Below are 19,611 nucleotides of genomic sequence, written 5' to 3' on the forward strand. Positions count from 1 at the left end.
TCCCTCTTCCCTGACTCTGACCCTTAGTAGCAGCAAGGCCTAATGGGTAGAGCATGGGCCTAGGGGTCAGAAGGTCATGGGTTCTAATACTTGCTCTGCCACATGTCTGCTGTGTGATCTTGGGGAGATCACTTCACTTCTCGGGGCCTCAGTTACCTCATCTGTAAAATTCATTCAATCATATTTATTGAGCACTTACTGTGTGCACAGCACTGTACTAAGCACTAGGAAAGTACAATTCAGGAACAAATAGAGACAATCCCCACCCAACAAAGGGGTCACGATCTAGAAGATAGCAGAACTGGGATTAGAACCCTGGTTCCCTAATTCCCAGGCCCATGCTCTTTCCACTAGGCCATACTGCTTCCCACAAGCAGTGTGGGAATGGATCTAAATAGATGAGGATGCATTTAAAGACTCAGAAGTCTCCTTCATTCATTCATTAATTCAATCATATTTATTGAGCACTTACTGTGTGCAGAGCACTGTACTAAGCGCTTGGGAAGGACAAGTTAGCAACATATAAAGATGGTCCCTATCCAACACCGGGCTCACAGTCTAGAAGGGGGAGGCAGACAACAAAACAAAACAAGTGGACAGGTGTCAAGTCGTCAGGACAAGTATAATTAAAGTTAAGCACATTATTAACAAAATAAATAGAATACTAAATATGTACAAGTAAAATAAATAATCTATACAAAGATATATACAGGTGCTGTGGGGAGAGGAAGGAGGTAGGGCGGGGGGGATGGGGAGGAGGAGAGGAAAAAGGGGGCTCAGTCTGGGAAGGCCTCTTGGAGGAGGTGAGCTCTCAGTAGGGCTTTGAATGGAGGAAGAGAGCTAGCTTGGCGGATATGTGGAGGGAGGGCATTCCAGGACAGGGGGAGGACATGGGCTGGAGGTCGATGGTGGGACAGGTGAGAACAAGGTACAGAGACAAGGTTAGTGGTAGAGGATCGGAGGGTGCGGGGTGGGCTGTAGAAGGCGAGAAGGGAGGTGAGGTAGGTGGGAGGCAAGGTGATGGGCAGCCTTGAAGCTGAGAGTGAGGAGTTTTTGCTTGATGCGCAGGTTGACAGGCAGCCACTGGAGATTTTTGAGGAGGGGAGTAACATGCACAGAGCGTTTCTGCACAAAGATGATCTGGGCAGCAGCATGAAGTATAGACTGAAGTGGGGAGAGACAGGAGGATGGGAGATCAGAGAGGAGGCTGATGCAGTAATACACTCGGGATAAAATGAGAGATTGAACCAGCAATCTCACTAAAGAGGGGTACTGTAAACATAGCTGACTCTGTACTGAGCCCAGTATATTCTTAGAAGAAGCAAGGTACTGAGATGGTAACTACATTACATTTCCACCCCCCATGTTAAATCAGCTCGTCTCTAGCTCATCCTTGATATGACAACTTAAAAGGGTCTTTTCAAGTCCTCCTCTAACACATATCTGTTCTTTGTCAGATATCCCTTTTTGTGCTTCAGTCAAAACTCAGGAGGAGTGAATCCCACATGGGACAGGGACTGGGTCCAACCCGATTTACCTGTATCCACCCCAGTGCTTAGTACAGTGCCTGGCACATAGTATGCATTTAACACATATTATTATCATTATTATTATTATTATTATTATTATTATTATTTGTAGATAGACCATAAACTAATACAGTTTCAACCTGTAAACAATGGATAGGCCAAGGTGATACCACAGCAATCTTTATGCTCATCTTCTAGGACTTTGAAAGACAAATGTGTTATATTTCAAAATGCCAATAATCCTTCAAGGAACTCTCCAAGCACTTTCCTTCCCCTTTTGCTTCTCACACCCCATCTTATTGCACACCACAAAATTCACCATTTTCCAGGGGCAGAGGAGTACAGGTTGCCCTTCTCTGTATAATAAAATCCTAGAAGTCCCTCTTGGTTTTGCTGGGACTTCCTTTATTGTTTGGAGAGTTCCAGGGCTACTTCTGGGAGACACCACCCAAATTTATAAAACTATGGATAGTCACAAGAGAATAAAAATCCCATAAAAACCCACCATTGTCCTTTTTTTGCATAATGAGGGATGCCAAAGCTAAATTTAAAAAGATGTTTTACAATAATACATTTTAATTACAAAGTCTAGTAATTTAAGAAAATACAGTTCTGGGACCTGATTTGACCTATGACTACTCAATTTATCAACCCGATATAAAACATACAATTCATCCACGTTTATTACTCTCTGTCCCTATTCAATATTTGTTTTATAATCATGTTTTCCTAAACTTCCAACTTTTTTTAAGTAAAGCTGAACACCATGCGGATCTAAGTATTAATCCCAAAGGCTCATAATCAGTAATTAATGGAATTATCAAATTGGATTTGGAAGATTACAGTTTGACAGGCAGTTCTTCAAAGCTGCTTATGTTTCTTACATTATAGGATTTGTCAATCCTATAATTTCATCTGAATCTAACCAAATTAGGAATGTTTCTGGAAACAATAAAATTAAATTGAAGATGAACATAATTTTACATGGAAGCGTGCTGTTATCAGCTGTTCATTTGAGGTAACAGAATTGCAATAGTAATAGAAATTAGAGTGTCCAACCAGAAAATCCCTTTGTTTCTCGGATACCGCTCTGACTCTCCTCCACAGCACCCAGTGGTTAATATGTTTGGTTTTGTTCTCTGTCTCCCCCTTTTAGACTGTGAGCCCACTGTTGGGTAGGGACTGTCTTTATATGTTGCCAACTTGTACTTCCCAAGCGCTTAGTACAGTGCTCTGCACACAGTAAGTGCTCAATAAATACGATTGATTGGTTTACATTCCAACCTGCGGTCCACCACTCTGGCAGGACAAAGAAAAGCAACTACAGGCCAGAGCCACTTCCACAGACCCTCTTGAGGACTATGGTAACTGCCGCTGTAGTAGACACTGTGGCCTGGTTGTGACTGTGGACGCTAAACTACAAGGAGCCTGAAATTCTGCTCCTCTAGCCACATTACTTTTCTGATCTTTGTTTTTGTCTTCATGTTGTCTTAATTCTTCACTTCATCTCCCCTACGGGTCTGTCACCAGTCCCCTCTCCCATTTTTATTTTTAGACTGTGACCTTCCCCTACCCACCACGGGACAGGTACCGTATCTAATTCTCATCTGTATATACTTTTACAGCACTCCTTATAGTGGTCAACACATAGCAAACAGTTAATAAATAATATTACTACTACTACTGTTATTATGAATCAGATATTGATGGGGCCCTGCAGAAATGGGGCTTTATGGAACACACTGAAAATGTGAAGATTAAACCTTCACTCTAATGTTTTCAGGAAATCTCTACTGCTGTCAGAACTGAGAAAAAATGGTAGAACTTCAGGATCTGACAGCATTCCAGAAGAAATACACTGCCCAGAACACTTGGAGATTCTTTTCATATATAGAACACTAAAAGGATCAATCAATTAATCATTTACCAATCATTGATCAATAGTATTTATTAGTACTTATGTTGTGCAGATCATTGTACTCAGCACTTTAGGGAGTATGATAGTTAGTAGACACAATCCTTCCACAAGGTCACACCACTTCTGGGATCAATCAATCAATCGTATTTATTGAGCACTTACTGTGTGCAGAGCACTGTACTAAGCGCTTGTGAAGTACAAGTTGGCAACATATAGAGACAGTCCCTACCCAACAGTGGGCTCACAGTCTAGATCAGAGGGAATATGTCTACCAACTCTGTGACACTGCACTCTTCCAAGCACTTAGTACAGTGCTCTGCACACAGTAAGAGATCAGTACATAACATTAATTGATTGATTCTGATCAGAGATCTTTTATTTATCACTTTTCCATTCATGAGGATGCATAAAACTATCAGTATTGAGATAAATCCAATGATCTATTTGGTCTTAATTTTTCCCCAATTCTTTGATTTTCCTGTATTTTTCACATTTTGCTTCCACTTAATTACTGCTTGGGTTACTTCACAAGATTCAGTGCGGCCTAGTGGAAAGGGAGCATGCCTGGATGTCAGAGGATCTGGATTGTGATCTCTGCTCTCCCACTTGCCTGCTGCATGACCTTGGGCAAGTCACTTTACTGTGCTTCAGGTTCCTCATCTGTAAAATGGGGATTTATACCTGTTTGCCCTCTGGCTCCATTAAGGACTGTCATAATTTTGAACTATTTTCTGTTTTTGTAACAAGGCCCTCCAGGATGAATAGATAAACTGAGCAGTAGGTCACTGCCTCATCCGTTGTCTAAGTGGTTTCAACTATATTAATTGCTAGTTTAGCAACAGGGAACTGGAGTTGGTGAAGAGGAAGGTGGGACTTTCGGCAATCCCAGCTCCCATACCTCTAGCACTTACCTCTCTGTTTCCCTTCACTGACATGATACACCAGAGCTCCTCTGCCCCTCCACTGTGTCCTCCAGATCATCATCATCAATCATATTTATTGAGCGCTTACTATGTCCAGATGAGCAGCAACAGTAGCTTGACACCCCCAAAGTACCCCCTGCACCTCTTCTCCTTGCTGGCTATGAGGACATGAGTGTGGCATGGTGGTAAGATATGGGAGGATATTGATTTCGGTTTTTCAGAAACATCCTCTCTGTCTTGTGTACTCTTTGTCCCACTATAATTTCACTGCATCAGAAGATTGACAGACCTTCTGATAAATCAGATCCTGCCTAAAGAACCAAAGAAAGTTGCTCATGAACATGTCATAAATTAAACTCATCACCTGTGTGGAGATTGATCAAACAAGACACCCAAAAACTACTGTAATCCAATCAAACACAATAGGCAATTCACACCCAGATTTTATGTGGCCCTCCCTTCCACACCCACCCACTTTCCTCAGACTGTGAATTCCATGTGGGACAGGGACTGTGTCTGATCTGATTTTTTTTTTAACCTAACCCAGGGCTTAGTATAGTGCTTGACATAAAGGAAGCTTAATAAATACCATAATTATTATTGTTATTCTTAATAGTAGGAACATACAAGCAGCATGGCTCAGTGGAAAGAGCATGGGCTTTGGAGTCAGAGGTCATGGGTTCAAATCTGAGCTCCATCAATTGTCAGCTGTGTGACTCTGTCTCCCCCTTTTAGACTGTGAGCCCACTGTTGGGTAGGGACTGTCTCTATGTGATGCCAATTTGTACTTCCCAAGCGCTTAGTACAGTGTTCTGCACATAGTAAGCGCTCAATAAATACGATTGATTGATTGATTGATTGACTCTGGGCAAGTCATTTAACTTCTCTGTGCCTCAATTACCTCATCTGTAAAATGAGGATTAAGACTGTGAACCCCCCCCGGGACAACCTGATCACCTTGTAACCTCCCCAGTGCTTAGAACAGTGCTTTGCACATAGCAAGTGCTTAATAAATGCCATTATTATTATTATTATTATTTACCAGTATCACATCTGTAGATAAGAGTTCTTACTTATTTGACAAAAGCTTTTCAATTCTAATATCCAACCATGGATTCTTTGATAGAGGTTTACCACTTCTTTCTAATGGACTGAGTCACATGTTACATGGGGTTATGATTTGTACAGAATTCTGTGGAACAGATGAAGGGTAAAACCCTATTTTAAGATGGGGAAAAAACAGCCACACTTACAAAACATGTCAGTTCCACTCCTTTGTCATATTAAAAAAAAGAGAAAAGTGCAACACCACATCAGATGTTGTAAAGTATGAAAACTGAATTGTTCACACTCAAAACTGTTTCCAAATAAGATAGTAGGAAGAAAAAAAAAAAGATCAGATTCTATCCATACGCCATACAATGATCTTCCAGCTATTTCCAAAGAAGGTGAATCAAAAAGACCTAGATGGATAATTGGTATAGGCATCAATTCCCGACTTTCTTCTTGTTGAACACTTTTGCCTCGAGATTTAAAGGGCTCACTCCAAAGTGATAGATTTGAGAGTTCCTTTTAACCCCTACCAGGAGCCATTAGTGGCTTAAAGATTTCACGCTTATGGATTTTTTTTTTTTGCTTGACAGAGAAAGACATTCAAGTACAAGTTCAGTTCAAAACTGTACTAAATTTAACTTTCTGCTTCCACCGTTAAAGCATTTAAAATAACTCTAACCATTCACATCTCATGAAATATTTTCAACTGAGCAAATTTTGAGGAGCAACATGAATGGTTTGTAAGTGATATATACCTGTTGTGATTTAATGTGAATACTGCATTCTTGCGAGACCTGGCGATAAAGAAAACTCAAGGTATAGAACTAACTCCCTTCTACCCTGCTCGCCTGCATGCAAGCAGTTTATTAGATGATGATACACTGAGATCAAATAGGTGTGCATTTTTGGAAGTTTGTTCTCTAAACTCCTTATCAGAATCAATACAGAGCATTTCTTGAAAACCCAATTTATGGCAGAATGAAGTACATTTTTATTTCTTATAGAACAATTACTGTGAAGACCATGGTGTATTTGCCAGGTGCTGCTATTTATCACTGTCAACATCAGAGTTAATACTAAAGGTATATTATCCCACTAGATTCCAAGGTCCTTGTGAAAAGGTATTGTACTCTATTATGAGCCGGTATTGTAATCTATCAAATGTTTACTACAGTGCTCAGCACAAAACACGTACACTCAATGAATACCACTTATTGACTGGGTTCTAATCCTGACTCAACCATTTGTCAGCTGTGTGACTTTGGGCAAATCACTTCACTTCTCTGGGCCTCAGTTACCTCATCAGTGAAATGAGGATGAAGACTGTGAGCCCCATGTGGAACAACCTGATTCCCTTGTACCCCCTCCCCTCAGCGTTTAGAACAGTGCTTGGCACATAGTAAGCGCTTAATGAAATGCCATCATCATTATTATTATTATAACAAGGTCCATAACAATGGAAATTGAATTGCCCTCAGGGAAGAAGGGGATGGGATCTGACATGGGGTGGACACTTCCTCCACCCACCATTCATTCTTTCCAGTGTATTTATTGAGTGCTTACTGTGTGCAGAGCACTGTACTAAGTGCTTGGGAAGTACAAGTCAGCAACATATGAAGATGGTCCTTACCCAACAGTGGGCTCACAGTCTAGAAGGGGGAGACAGACAACAAAAGAAAACATGTAGACAGGTGTCAAAACCATTAGAATAAATAAAACTATAGCTATAAGCACATCAAACAGTGTTTTAGAAAGATGACCTGGACAGCAGAGTGGAGTGTGGACCAGAGGGTGAAAAGACTGGTGGCAATTACCAGTGCAGAAGCTGACTTCCTCTCTCTGCACTACCCCCTTCTCCACCCCACCGTACTTGTGTATATATATACATATTTATTACTCTATTTATTTTATTAATAATATGTACATATCTATAATTCTATTTATTTATATTGACACTATTGATGGCTGTCTACTTGTTTCGCTTTTTCTTGTCTGTCTTCCCCCTCCTAGACTGTGAGCCCGTTGCTGGGTAAAGATTGTCTCTATTTGTTGCTGAATTGTGCTTTCCGCGCACTTACTACAGTGCTCCGCACACAGTAAGTGCTCAATTAATATGACTGAATGAGTGAATGAATGAAAAACAGTTGCCAAACCAGGATATGACAAGTGCATAGGCCGAGATAGTGGTCGTACATTTGAATAAGAAGGGGCAATTCCATGAAATGTTTTAGAGGAAAAAAAAAACTATTTCATGTTTAGAAAGGTAATAAACAAGACATGGCTACTTTGATATACTTAAGGGTGCAGATCCTCTGACATGCTCTACAGATAGTGACTACACCGATCTGGAACAGACACTATCTGAAACAGCTGTTAAGTGACAGAAGGAATGTTCATTGGACCACAATCCAGTAATAAATATTGCACTCTTAGTCAGGGAGCATCTGCTTTTTCACTCCATTTACAGCAACCTCTGCATTGTATTTAATCTGAAGCAGGCGGCTTTCCTAACAGGTGCAATCGCGTTTACAAATTGAAAACCTTCTTATTAAAATGAAGCGTGTGACAGGAGATTTTCAATTAACAGGGCAATATCTTTTGAGGAGGAATCATTCTAACATTTGGCAAATCCATAGATTGCTTTGCGTGTTAAACCTAATTATTGGAAAATTAGCAGTACAGATGCCAAAAACTAAAGAGGCAAATGGTTCCAAATTCTCTTACTCATTTTCAGTAGAAGTGGAAGGGGATTACAGGGAGAGGATCCATAGAAAATATGCAGAGAAAGTAATCTATCAATAACATTCTCTAAGTGCCTACTCTGTGTAGACAGAGTTGGAAGAGTAAAATGTGCCCTCAAAGATCTGGCAATCTTATTGGAGGAGACAAGCAATTAATAGAAATCAATAATAGAGGATATAAGCTATGTACATAGGGCTACAGGGATTAAACAACTAGGAGTAATGCGAAAGGGCTATATATTCAGTGGGATTCATACTGTGGAGGTTTACGATTAATCGGGGAGGTCTCCTGGAAGATCTATGATTTCAAAAAAGATTTGAGGATGGGAGGGAGCTCCAGGCAGGACTGAGGATATGGGTAAATGGTGGAAGGGATAAGAAGTAGCTTGTTGAAGTGAACAGTGTGGACTGGGGAATAGTGGGATAAGTGAGTTAGAAAGGAGAGAATTGACTGAGTGCCTTAAAGCCAATGATCAATCAAACATTCATCTTTATTGAGCACTCACTATGTGCAGAGCACTGTATTAAGTGCTTGGAAGGATACAATACAATACAATTAGCAGAGATGATCATTTCTGCTTAGTGCCTAAATGAACAGGGAACTTTTAGCAATACAGTGAAGTATGGAGTAGAAGGGGAGAGACTGAGGCAAGAAGATTACTGAGGTAATAATAATAATTATGGTATTTATTAAGCACTTACTAGGTTCCAAGCACTGTTCTAAGCACTGGAGTAAGTACAAGGTAATTAGGTTGTCCCACATGGGGCTCACAGTCTTAACCCCCATTTTACAGATGAGGTAACTGAGGCGCAGAGAAGTTAAGTGACTTGCCCAAGCTTCCTACGTACTACGTGCTGAGGTAGATACTGCCCAAGGTTACCCAGCAGACAAGTGGAGGAACCGGGATTAGAACCCAAATCCTATGACTCCCAAGCCCGGGCTTTTTCCACTAAGCCATGCTGCTTCTCCAGCAGGAAGGTTTGCACAACAGGTTGGAGCATTTTGAGTTGTCCAGACATGGGATTTTCCATGAAGCACCACAGGAAGAAGGGACTCACACAGATTGTGGATTGTCCACTAGTGCCACATGTATGAGTGTGGTTTCCTCCAAAGACAAGGCACGTGTGGATGAAGGGGGATATAAATGCCAGGCTCTGGAGCACCATCCAATGTGGGGAAAGCAAAAAAGCCCATTTCCGCAGCCCCCTTGTTTTTGTTTTCTATTTAAAGAAACAATGAAAAATAAATCCAGGTTTGACATTTACATTTCCCAAACTGGTCCACCGCTACACTGGGCCTGCTTGGGAGTGAGCACCAGGTCACTGTTAGATCACATTACTGGCAGGGGAAGGCAGTGCCATATTGGGTAATAGTTCAACTCCTTTGACTTTGAATTGGAAGAACAATTAGGACTCCCAAGACAAATTTGTAAGCCAACCAAACACCTCATAATGATAATGATGATAGTATTTGTTAAGCACTTACTATGTGCAAAGCAGTGTTCTAAGCGCTGGGGGGATACAAGGTGATCAGGTTGTCCCACGGGGGGCTCACAGTCTTAATCTCCATTTTACAGATGAGATAACTGAGGCACAGAGAAGTTAAGTGGCTTGCCCAAGGTCACACAGCTGACAAGTGGCTAAGCCAGGATTCGAACCCATGACCTCTGACTCCCAAGCCCATGCCCTTTCCACTGAGCCATGCTGCTTCTCTTATGCCTATCACACCCCACTTTGGACCTCTGAGGAGGCCTATGCAGTAGTCAAGTTTCAAGTACTTCAGTACTACAAGAGCTTCATCCAATTCCCTTTGGTGGAGAGAGAGAGCTGGATGTCGGAAATGTTATGGAGGGAGAATTAACAGGATTTGATAACATATAATGTGAGGGTTGAAAGAGAGGGAGAAGAGCAGAGTTGCCTAGTAGATAGAGCACAGGTCTCTGAGTCAAAATGTCATGGATTCTAATCCAGATCCCCCACTTGTCTGCTGTGTGACCTTGGCAAGTCACTTAACTTCTCTGTGCCTCAGTTACCTCATCTGTAAAATGAGGATTAAGATGTGAGCCTCACTTGGGACATGGATCATGTCCAACCACATTAGCTTGTACCTACCCCAGTGCTTAGAGCAGTGCCTGGCACATAGTAAACACTTAAACACATGGAGAAGCACTGTGGCTCAGTGGAAAGAGCACAGGCTTTGAAGTCAGTGGTCATGGGTTCGAATCCCAGCTCTGCCAATTGTCAGCAGTGGGACTTTGGGCAAGTCACTTCACTTCTCTGGGCCTCAGTGACCTCATCTGTAAAATGGGGATTAAGACCGTGAGCCCCCTGTGGGACAATCTGATCACCTTGTAACCTCCCGAGAGCTTAGAACAGTGCTTTGCACATAGTAAGCACTTAATAAATGCCATTATTATTATTACTATTATTATTAAATACCACAATTATCATTATCAGGAGATGAGAGATTACCAAGTGAGAGAAGTCAAGGCAAGTGAGATAGATTAGGGAGGCAGCTGCATAGAGACCGGTAGTTGAAGTCATGGGAGGCAATGGGCTCTTCTAGGGAGAGCCTTGAGAACCATCTGCATTTCAGTGGTGGAAGTAAGAGGACCAAGAGAAATCAGCAACTTCAAATCCACTGGCAAAGAGGTTTTTTATGTTGCTTCAAAAGAACCACTGGTTCTGTGCTGCTATTGGTCCCAACTCAGCTTGGGTCTCTGGGGTATAATTATTAGGGAAATGCACAAGAGAAGTAGTTCTCCTGGAGCTTGGAAGTCACCCTACCAGATGCACAGGAAACAGAGTGGAGTAAACCCTCTCTCAACTATGCAAGGACACAAACAGCTAAAAGACATAATAATAACATTACAAATATTATAATAAGAACTTGTACTTCCCAAGCACTTAGTACAGTGCTCTGCACACAGTAAGCACTCAATAAATACAATTGAATGAATGAATGATTATTATGATAACTGCGGTATGTGTTAAGCCCTTAGTATGTGCCAAGCATTGTACTAAATGCTGGAGTATATACAAGGTAATTATTTTTGACACACTTCTTGCCCCACATGGGGATCACAGTCAGCATGGCCTATTTGATAGACTCAGACCCAGGAGGCAGAAGGACTTGAATCCTAATCCTGACCCTGCCACTTGTCAGCTATGTGACCTTGGGCAAGTCACTTGACTTCTCTGTGCCTTAATTACCTCATCTATAAAATGGGGATTTAGACTGTGAGCCCTATTTGGGACAGTGAGCTGGACTGTGAGCCCACTGTTGGGTAGGGACTGTCTCTTGTACTTCCCAAGCACTTAGTACAGTGCTCTGCAAACAGTAACCACTCAATAAATACGATTGATTGATTGACTGACAGGGACTGAATCCAATCCAATTATATTATGTCTTCTCCAGTGCTTAATACAGTGCCTGGCACAGCGTGGAGAAGGAACATGGCTCAGTGGACAGAGCCCTGGCTTGGAAGTCAGAGGTCATGGGTTCTAATCCCAGTTCTGCCACTTGTCAGCTGTGTGACTTCGGGCAAGTCACTCCACTTCTCTGGGCCTCAGTTCCCTCATCTGTGAAATGGGGATTAAGACTGTGAGCCCTATGTGGGACAACCTCATTACCTTATGTCCCCCCCAGTGCTTAGAACAGTGCTTGGCACATAGTAAGCCAAAAATGCCATCATCATCATCACGTAGTAAGCATTTAAATAGCAAAATTAATATTATTATTATTATTAAGGGAGAAGAGAGAACAGGTATATAATACCCATCTTGCAGAAGAATAACAACAAAAGTTGTGGCCTGCTGTGTGACCTTGCTGTATCACACAGCAGGTGAGCGATAGAGCTGGGATTAGAACCCAGATGCCTTAACTCTCAGACCTGTGCTGTTTCTGTTAGGCTATGCTGTTTCTACACACTCATAATCTTGCTGGTTTAGGTGATGGCAATGCATCATTGCAGAGGAGACAAATGAATCAGACATTCTGTCAGTTATAAGTCCAATCAGATAAAAGCATATTGCTGATCAGCTTTTCTAGAAAGAAATCATCATCATCATCATCAATCGTATTTATTGAGTGCCTACTGTGTGCAGAGCACTGTACTATGCGCTTGGGAAGTACAAGTTGGCAACGTATAGAGACAGTCCCTACCCAACAGTGGGCTCACAGTCTAAAAGGGGGAGACAGAGAACAAAACCAAACATGCTAACAAAATAAAATAAATAGAATAGATATGTACAAGTAAAATAAATAGAGTAATAAATATGTACAAACATATATACATATATAAAGGTGCTGTGGGGAAGGGAAGGAGGTAAGATGGGGGGATGGAGAGGGGGACGAGGGGGAGAGGAAGGAAGGGGCTTAGTCTGGGAGGAAGGGGCTTATCTCTCTTTCATAAACAAAGACAGATCTTTTTAGGTGCAAATCCTATATAAACAATCTTTCTTGGGCAGGAGAATGTGCTAGACATATTATCAGATACTGAGAATACTAAAGATTACTCTGATTGTGATGTTAATCCAATTACCCCAAATTTTTTCAGAGTGTTTCTATGAAAATGTGTGATCATCAATGTAAAAGCTTTAAATTACACATAACACCAGTGGAAAGAGCTTGTACTTTCAAAAGCAGTTCAAAGCTGTGGAATGACTGAATAATTCTCTAAATGATGTCGTTTCCTACAGTGGCTTATTTGGCATGAAAGCAAGAATATTCAGGCTAAAACTATATTATGAATGCTTACTATTTTGGCATTTGTGCATTTTCTGTAATAATTACCTTTAACGTTTTGATGTCCTCATAAGCAATCTGTGCAGCAGGGACTCCAAGGTGGCTGATGAAATAATCGGCATCACCTTGCATCTGAATAGAACTGACATTGGCTTCAGGACATTTTGTTCTTCCAGGGCAAATAAAGTTCTTTTTCTGGGGAAAAAAAAGTCAAAATTATAGTTACACATGAATTGCTGACCCGTAAACTTTATAATAATAATAATAATAATGGCATTTATTAAGCACTTAGTATGTGCAAAGCACTGTTCTAAGCGCTGGCCAATTACATTGACGAAGCACTTCCCAATGAAAAGTTTTTATAAACTTCATTTAATGTAATTGCTTCATTCAGCAAGAAATGAGTCGTCTCTCAGAGTTGGGAAGCAGTGTAGCCTACCGGTAAGAGCACAGACCCGGATTCTAATTCTGAGTCTGTCAATTGCTTATTGTTGTAATTTTGTGCAAGTCACTTGCCTCTCCTTGCCTCAGTTTCCTCAAATGTAAGATGTGGATTAATACCACCTCTCCCTCCATAGTAAGCACTTAATACCACAAAAAGCAACATACTAACAAATTCAATAGGCAGAACAATTATAGATTCAGACGAATTTGAGGAAATCAGGATAGTCTACTGCAATAGTGTGATTTGAGTACTGAGGAATGGGATAAATCAGGATATCAGGATTCTATTTAGACTCCTATTTGGACAGGACAAAACAACCCAACTATTAGACTGCAAGTGATTTGAGAACAGGAATCATGCCTATCAAATAGAATTTTACTCTTCTAAGCATTTAATAGAGTGTTCAACACAAAGTGCTCAATAAATATTATTGATTGACCTTAGGGGGTAACATTTGGCTAATTCTTTGAAATAATTAATTAGAACTTTATTTTTACCTGATATGATCCTCAAACACAAACTCCAGACCTGAGAATCAGAGTTTAGTTGCCCTAAATCAAAATCCATGATTACTTGGATTTGAGGTAGCAACACAATAGAGGTTAGAAAAGCAAATGCTGAAATAAGAAGAAAAATCACCACAAATACAAAATAATTTGAAACGATGATGATGATGATGATGGTATTTGTTAAGTGCTTACTATGTGCCAACCACTATTCTAAGTGCTGGGGGGATACAAGGTAATTAGGTTGTCCCACGTGGGGCTCATCGTCTTAATCTCCATTTTATAGATGAGGTAACTGAGGCACAGAGAAGTTAAGTGACTGGCCCCAAGTCACACAGCTGACAAGTGGTGGAGCCAGGATTAGAACCCATGACCTCTGACTCCCAAGCCTGTGCTCTTTCCACTGAGCCATGCTGCTTCTCTAATGCTAAAATTGCCCATTTTCCCATTGCCTTATAAGTGAAGACACATTCCTGTGGAAATAGTTAAGTAGATTTGACCTTGATCCTTTACCCTTTCATTCATTCATTCAATCGTATTTATTGAGCACTTACTGTGCGCAGAGCACTGTACTAAGCTCTTGGGAAGTACAAGTTGGCAACATATAGAGTGTTTCTATGAAAATGTGTATCATCAATGTAAAAGCTTTAAATTGCACATAATACCAATGGAAAGAGTTTATACTTTCAAAGACAGTTCAAAGCTGTTGAATGACTGAATAATTCTCTAAATGATGTCGTTTTCTACAATGGTTTATTTGGCTTGAAAGCAAGAATATTGGTCCTTATCCAACAACGGGCTCACAGTCTAGAAGGGACTTTCTCACATGGAGTCCAATAATTTTTTGCAGCAGCCCTTGATGTGGAGCTTTGTTAGGACTGAGAGACCCTGGGTTTTCAATGTTATTTAGAATGGAAATCATCCTTCCAAATGTAGAGGCAGCTTGACCCTACAAAATCCTTGGGTTAGAAGGATTTTGAACCCAAAGGTCATGGGTTCAAATCCCAGCTCTGCCAATTGTCAGCTGTGTGACTTTGGGCAAGTCACCTCACTTCTCTGGGCCTCATCTGTAAAATGGGGATTAAGATTGTGAGCCCCCCGTGGGACAACCTCATCACCTTGTAACCTCCCCAGTGCTTAGAACAGTGCTTTGCACATAGTAAATGCTTAATAAATGCCATTATTATTATTATTAGAATTCAGACTCTTGGGCTTTCAAACTATAAGTGTACCAACTGAGTCACGATGGCAGCTGGCAGTGTGGCTCAACAATGAAACACCATATTAAAAATGTAGATACTGTGGCTTCTCACCTTGGGGCCTACGGAATGGTCTGGGGATTCCATCTGGTGGGAAATTCTACAAATAAAAGGAAAGTGGGAAAACTCCCACTACTTGCTAAACAGCTAGGGCCAACAGTGTGGGACAATTCTAAAGGGCGGAAGAAAAATGAATTATCCTGACTCAATAGGGGAGGAAAAACCATCAAGGAATGAGGAGTGTGACTAATGGTGTAGATTAAAATTCAAATAATGTTAATTTAAGCACAGGACTTCACAGTTAGACGGGTACTATTGATTGATCGGTTAATTACTGGAACAGAGCATGAAGAAACATTAAAGAATGTGGACATTTTCCGACAGTGCTGCCTAGTAGAAAGTGTATGGGGGTGGGAGTCAGTGAACCTGTTCTAAACCTGGCTCTGCCTCTTGCCTGCTGTGTGACCTTGGACAAGTCACTGAGCACCTCTGTGCCTCAGTTTCCTCATCTGTAAAATGGGGATTTCGCTACCCACGGTGATGTTCCTGATGACCTCCTGTCACCTAGAAAATTGTGAAGACTGGTTTCAGTCTGTTACCCAATCCTGTCAATTCTCCCATCACAACATCTCTAGAATCTGCCCATTCCTCTTCATTAAATTACTACCAAGCACTTGATGTACCCCACCTAGACTACCGCATTGGCTTCCTTGCTGTCATCCCTACTTACTTCTATCCTGTCCCTTCTCATGTCAGATATCACTCTTCACTCTAACAATTTTGTACACATCCCCCACTCATAAAAAGAAGAGTTCCAATGGTTGTCCTTCCATATCCACATCAAATAGAAACACCTTACAAGTAGTGTTAAGGCACTCAATCAATTATCCCCTCCTATTCAACCTTTCTCCTTTCCCACTATGACTCAGTCCATACACTTGGCTCTTCGTACACCTTATTTTGCATCAATCTATTTTCCCTTGCCATCAACTCCACATTCAAATACATTCAATAGTATCTAGTGAGCACTTAGCTTACTGTGTGCAGAGCACTGTATTAAATGCTTGGAAAGTACAGTAAAGCAATGGAGATAGACAATCCCTGCACACAACAGGAATATTCCCTCCTTCCTGGAACTCCCTCTGTCATATCCTACAGACCACCATACTTCCATCTTCAAAGCACTACTAAAATCAGATTTTCTCCAGGAAGCCTTTTCTGACTAATCATTCCCCTCCTTATTCAGCCTCCTTTTGCATCACCTGCACACTTGAATGAACAGTGCTTGGCACATAGTAAGCACTTAGCAAATACCACTATTATTATTATCACTATCCCTACCCCCAAAGCAAGAACTTTCGGTGTTTTCCCTAAATTAAATTTATTTTATAGAACTGTCTCTTCAATAAGATTACAAATTCCTTGAGGGCAAGGATAATGCCTACCAACTTTACTATATTCTCCCAAGCACAGTGTCCTACAAACTATAAGCACTTAATAACTTTAATCAACTGACTTTACACATTGAATTGATTCAAGGTGTTTGATATACAATATTCAAAGTATTGTTGCAAATCAATGCCTGACTACAAGTGTGGTTCATTCATCTTGTTTGATAAGATTATCAAGACAAAGACAGTAATAATGGGAATTGTCCCAGCTTACTCAGAGACAAAAGTTGTAATCAATCCTATTTATTGAGCTCATACTGTGTGCAGAGCACAACACTAACCTCTGAGAAAGTACAAAATAACAAAGTTGGTAGATACATTCTGTGCCCTCAACAAGCTTAGCTGCCTTCTAAATTGTAAGCTCCCTGTGGGCAAGGAATATGTCTACCAAATCTGTTATACTGTACACTCCCAAATGCTTAATACAGTTCTCTGTGCACAGCAGGCGTTTAACAAATGATTAATTGACTATAAAATGAACCATTGCTGACTCCTAAGAATATGCACACATTCATGAACAGCCAAAACTCCGGAGGAGAGAACAATACAATGACACAAGTAAATTATAAAATGGAGGTATCAAGTATGCATATCAATATTTTCCCATCTTTTTAAAAATGATTTTAAATGAATTTAAATAGTTTAATATTCATACACACAAAATGGAGTTATTCCTTTGTCATTTTGTATGTACATATCATAGTGGCTTTTCATGATAGGAAAATTCATTTAAAAAACCTTTTCCTTTACCTCATCAGGTCAACTCAGTGAGACAGGAAACAAATAAAAAAAGACACCCTCCAGCATTAATGATCTCAAATTAAAATAAATACAGATATTATCATTTGCATTTTGAAAGAAGCTGGTTAAGGCATTCCCCTCACAAGCTATACAGAAGTAAAATAATAACAAAGCCATAAATAGGAATTACAAAATATGCCTTTTGGTTTATGGACCCAGTAAAGCAGCTTGCATTTTATTCCAGTCAATGAGGGATGATTTTATTCATTTTGCTATGATTTTAAATTCCAAACGTTCAGCAATCTAAAGGCAGTGGCAGTGGGAAGGACAGGAGAAGGAAATAGACAAAGCATACAAATGATTTTACAGTATGCATACAAATGAATGGCAATATCAGCAGAATTTCTAGAGTCCAGAATAAGCTACTTTCAGTTATAACACTGATAATTATTGTCAAATTCATACTTTCTTAAAAAATAGTCTTGTTTTGGTTTTCTTCTATTTTTAAATGGCCTCCATTCTAATTTGTATTATTATAAAATATTATGGAATATATCCTCAAAACTAATAAGGGAATAAAAGCAGGTGAAGTCGTTTTTGATTAAAGAAATTTAAAAAAACACTATCCAACCAGGGTATTAATGCTTATAAATCTACAGATCTGAAATAGTATTAGCAAATCCCATCTAAATATATATACGCATTATTAACTTCATGCTCAGGACCACAGTCTTCTCCCTCGCAAACATGAGAAATAAAATTGCAAATCATAGCGACTAATGTGACCCTGAGAGACTTTCAGTTTATTGAACACTTTTCATCTACAAAATCTTTCAGATGAAAAGGAAGCAAAGAGATTGTATTTTACAGTGTATATGTGTTGGGCGAGTTGCGGGGTGGAGGGGAGAAAGAAGCTGGCATATGGCTAGCTGTGTTGCTAAAAATTTGAATAGTATATTGTTGCTAAAAATTTGAATAGTATATTGTTATACTTTAAATAATATTTTTAATGTATTTTAACTTTTCTTAGCTTTCTGAGAAATAAATTAAACTCAGTCTCCATAAATTTTTGAGCACACATCTGAAATCTTTAGATCTTTGGCATTGCTGTGTCAGTGGCTGCTATGAAGACTTATCCATATCTAGTTAACCCACTAAGGATGCAGCATGGTGGAGGGGACAAAAGGCCCCTGATAGGTTTGCATCTTTGATAATGTACAAATGACTTTCTCAACAAATCTAAATCTTCTGGGAAACCTTGACAGTGCTTCTCCCGCTTGCCCATGAGCCCCTGCAAAAAATGGGGCAGGAACCTGATCAGCCCTGCTTCTTCTCCCCACATACCCCTGCTCTTCACTAGCAATGTTGAAACTCCTCCTTAGCAACCTTGAAAAAAGGGACAATCACTCTGTAAAGCCACCTCCAAAATGCTCAGGGATTTTCAGGGTTTTTCCAAATATGAGGATCTCTGACCATAGTGGCAGCCATAAACACTGAAAATTCTGATCAAACTCATTTTTCTTAGAAAAAGTTAGTCTCCTTTTGGTTTCTTCCATTTTTTATCTAGCCTCAATTCTAATTTGTATTATTAGAAAATGTTATAAAATACATCCTCAAAACTAATAAGGGAATAAAAGCAGGTGAAGTCATGTTTGGTTAAATAAATGTACCCTTCAGCAGAACAGTAATGTGGTATCACAATAATTGAAACTGAACCATAGTAACACTCACAGGTTTTCAGATTTGGAATCTTATTTAGGTAGATAGATGGAGATAAGGCTGAGAGATGCAAATTTAAGGGACAGTGGGAAGAGAGATAATGGTTGTATGACGTGTTACATTTATGAATGTTTCCCCCTTTAGACTGAAAGCTCCTTTTGGGCAGAGTGCATTGTAATCTCCCTATCACTTAGTACAGTGCTCTGCACACAGTAAGTGTTCAATAAATAACACTGATGGATTGATTGATAGATAATAAGCGATCATGTAAGACTGTGGGATTTCTGACCCTGGAAAAATTTAAAAAATCCTAACTGATGTCTGGGTTTTGGGGAATGAAGTACATTTCCACTGGTCACATAGAAAATGATCACTGAATAATCCAACATATTTCTGACTCTCCCTATGAACAAGTGACCACAATGATTATGTTTATTAAATACTAGTTTCTTAATGATATATTCATTAAGCTTACTATATGCCAAAAATCTGTGTTAAGCACTGGAATGAACATAAACAAGATGATCAGATGAGATCTTCAAAAAGTGCTTTTTCTCTGTTTCATCATAATTGGACTAA

General features: G+C 40.0%; 1 protein-coding gene across 1 annotated transcript in view; it reads right to left on the bottom strand.

Moving 5' to 3' along the window:
• The window catches only part of NAALADL2 (N-acetylated alpha-linked acidic dipeptidase like 2), a 989,255-nt gene that overhangs the window by 205,956 nt on the left and 763,688 nt on the right, over positions 1-19,611 (bottom strand). Inside the window, exon 11 of the mRNA XM_038750200.1 lies at positions 12,960-13,106. Coding sequence (XP_038606128.1) covers positions 12,960-13,106 — 147 coding nt within the window. The remainder of the gene's footprint in view (positions 1-12,959; positions 13,107-19,611) is intronic.

This window comes from Tachyglossus aculeatus, chromosome 1, assembly GCF_015852505.1.
Source record: "Tachyglossus aculeatus isolate mTacAcu1 chromosome 1, mTacAcu1.pri, whole genome shotgun sequence".
In the NCBI taxonomy this organism is placed as follows: Eukaryota; Metazoa; Chordata; class Mammalia; order Monotremata; family Tachyglossidae; genus Tachyglossus; species Tachyglossus aculeatus.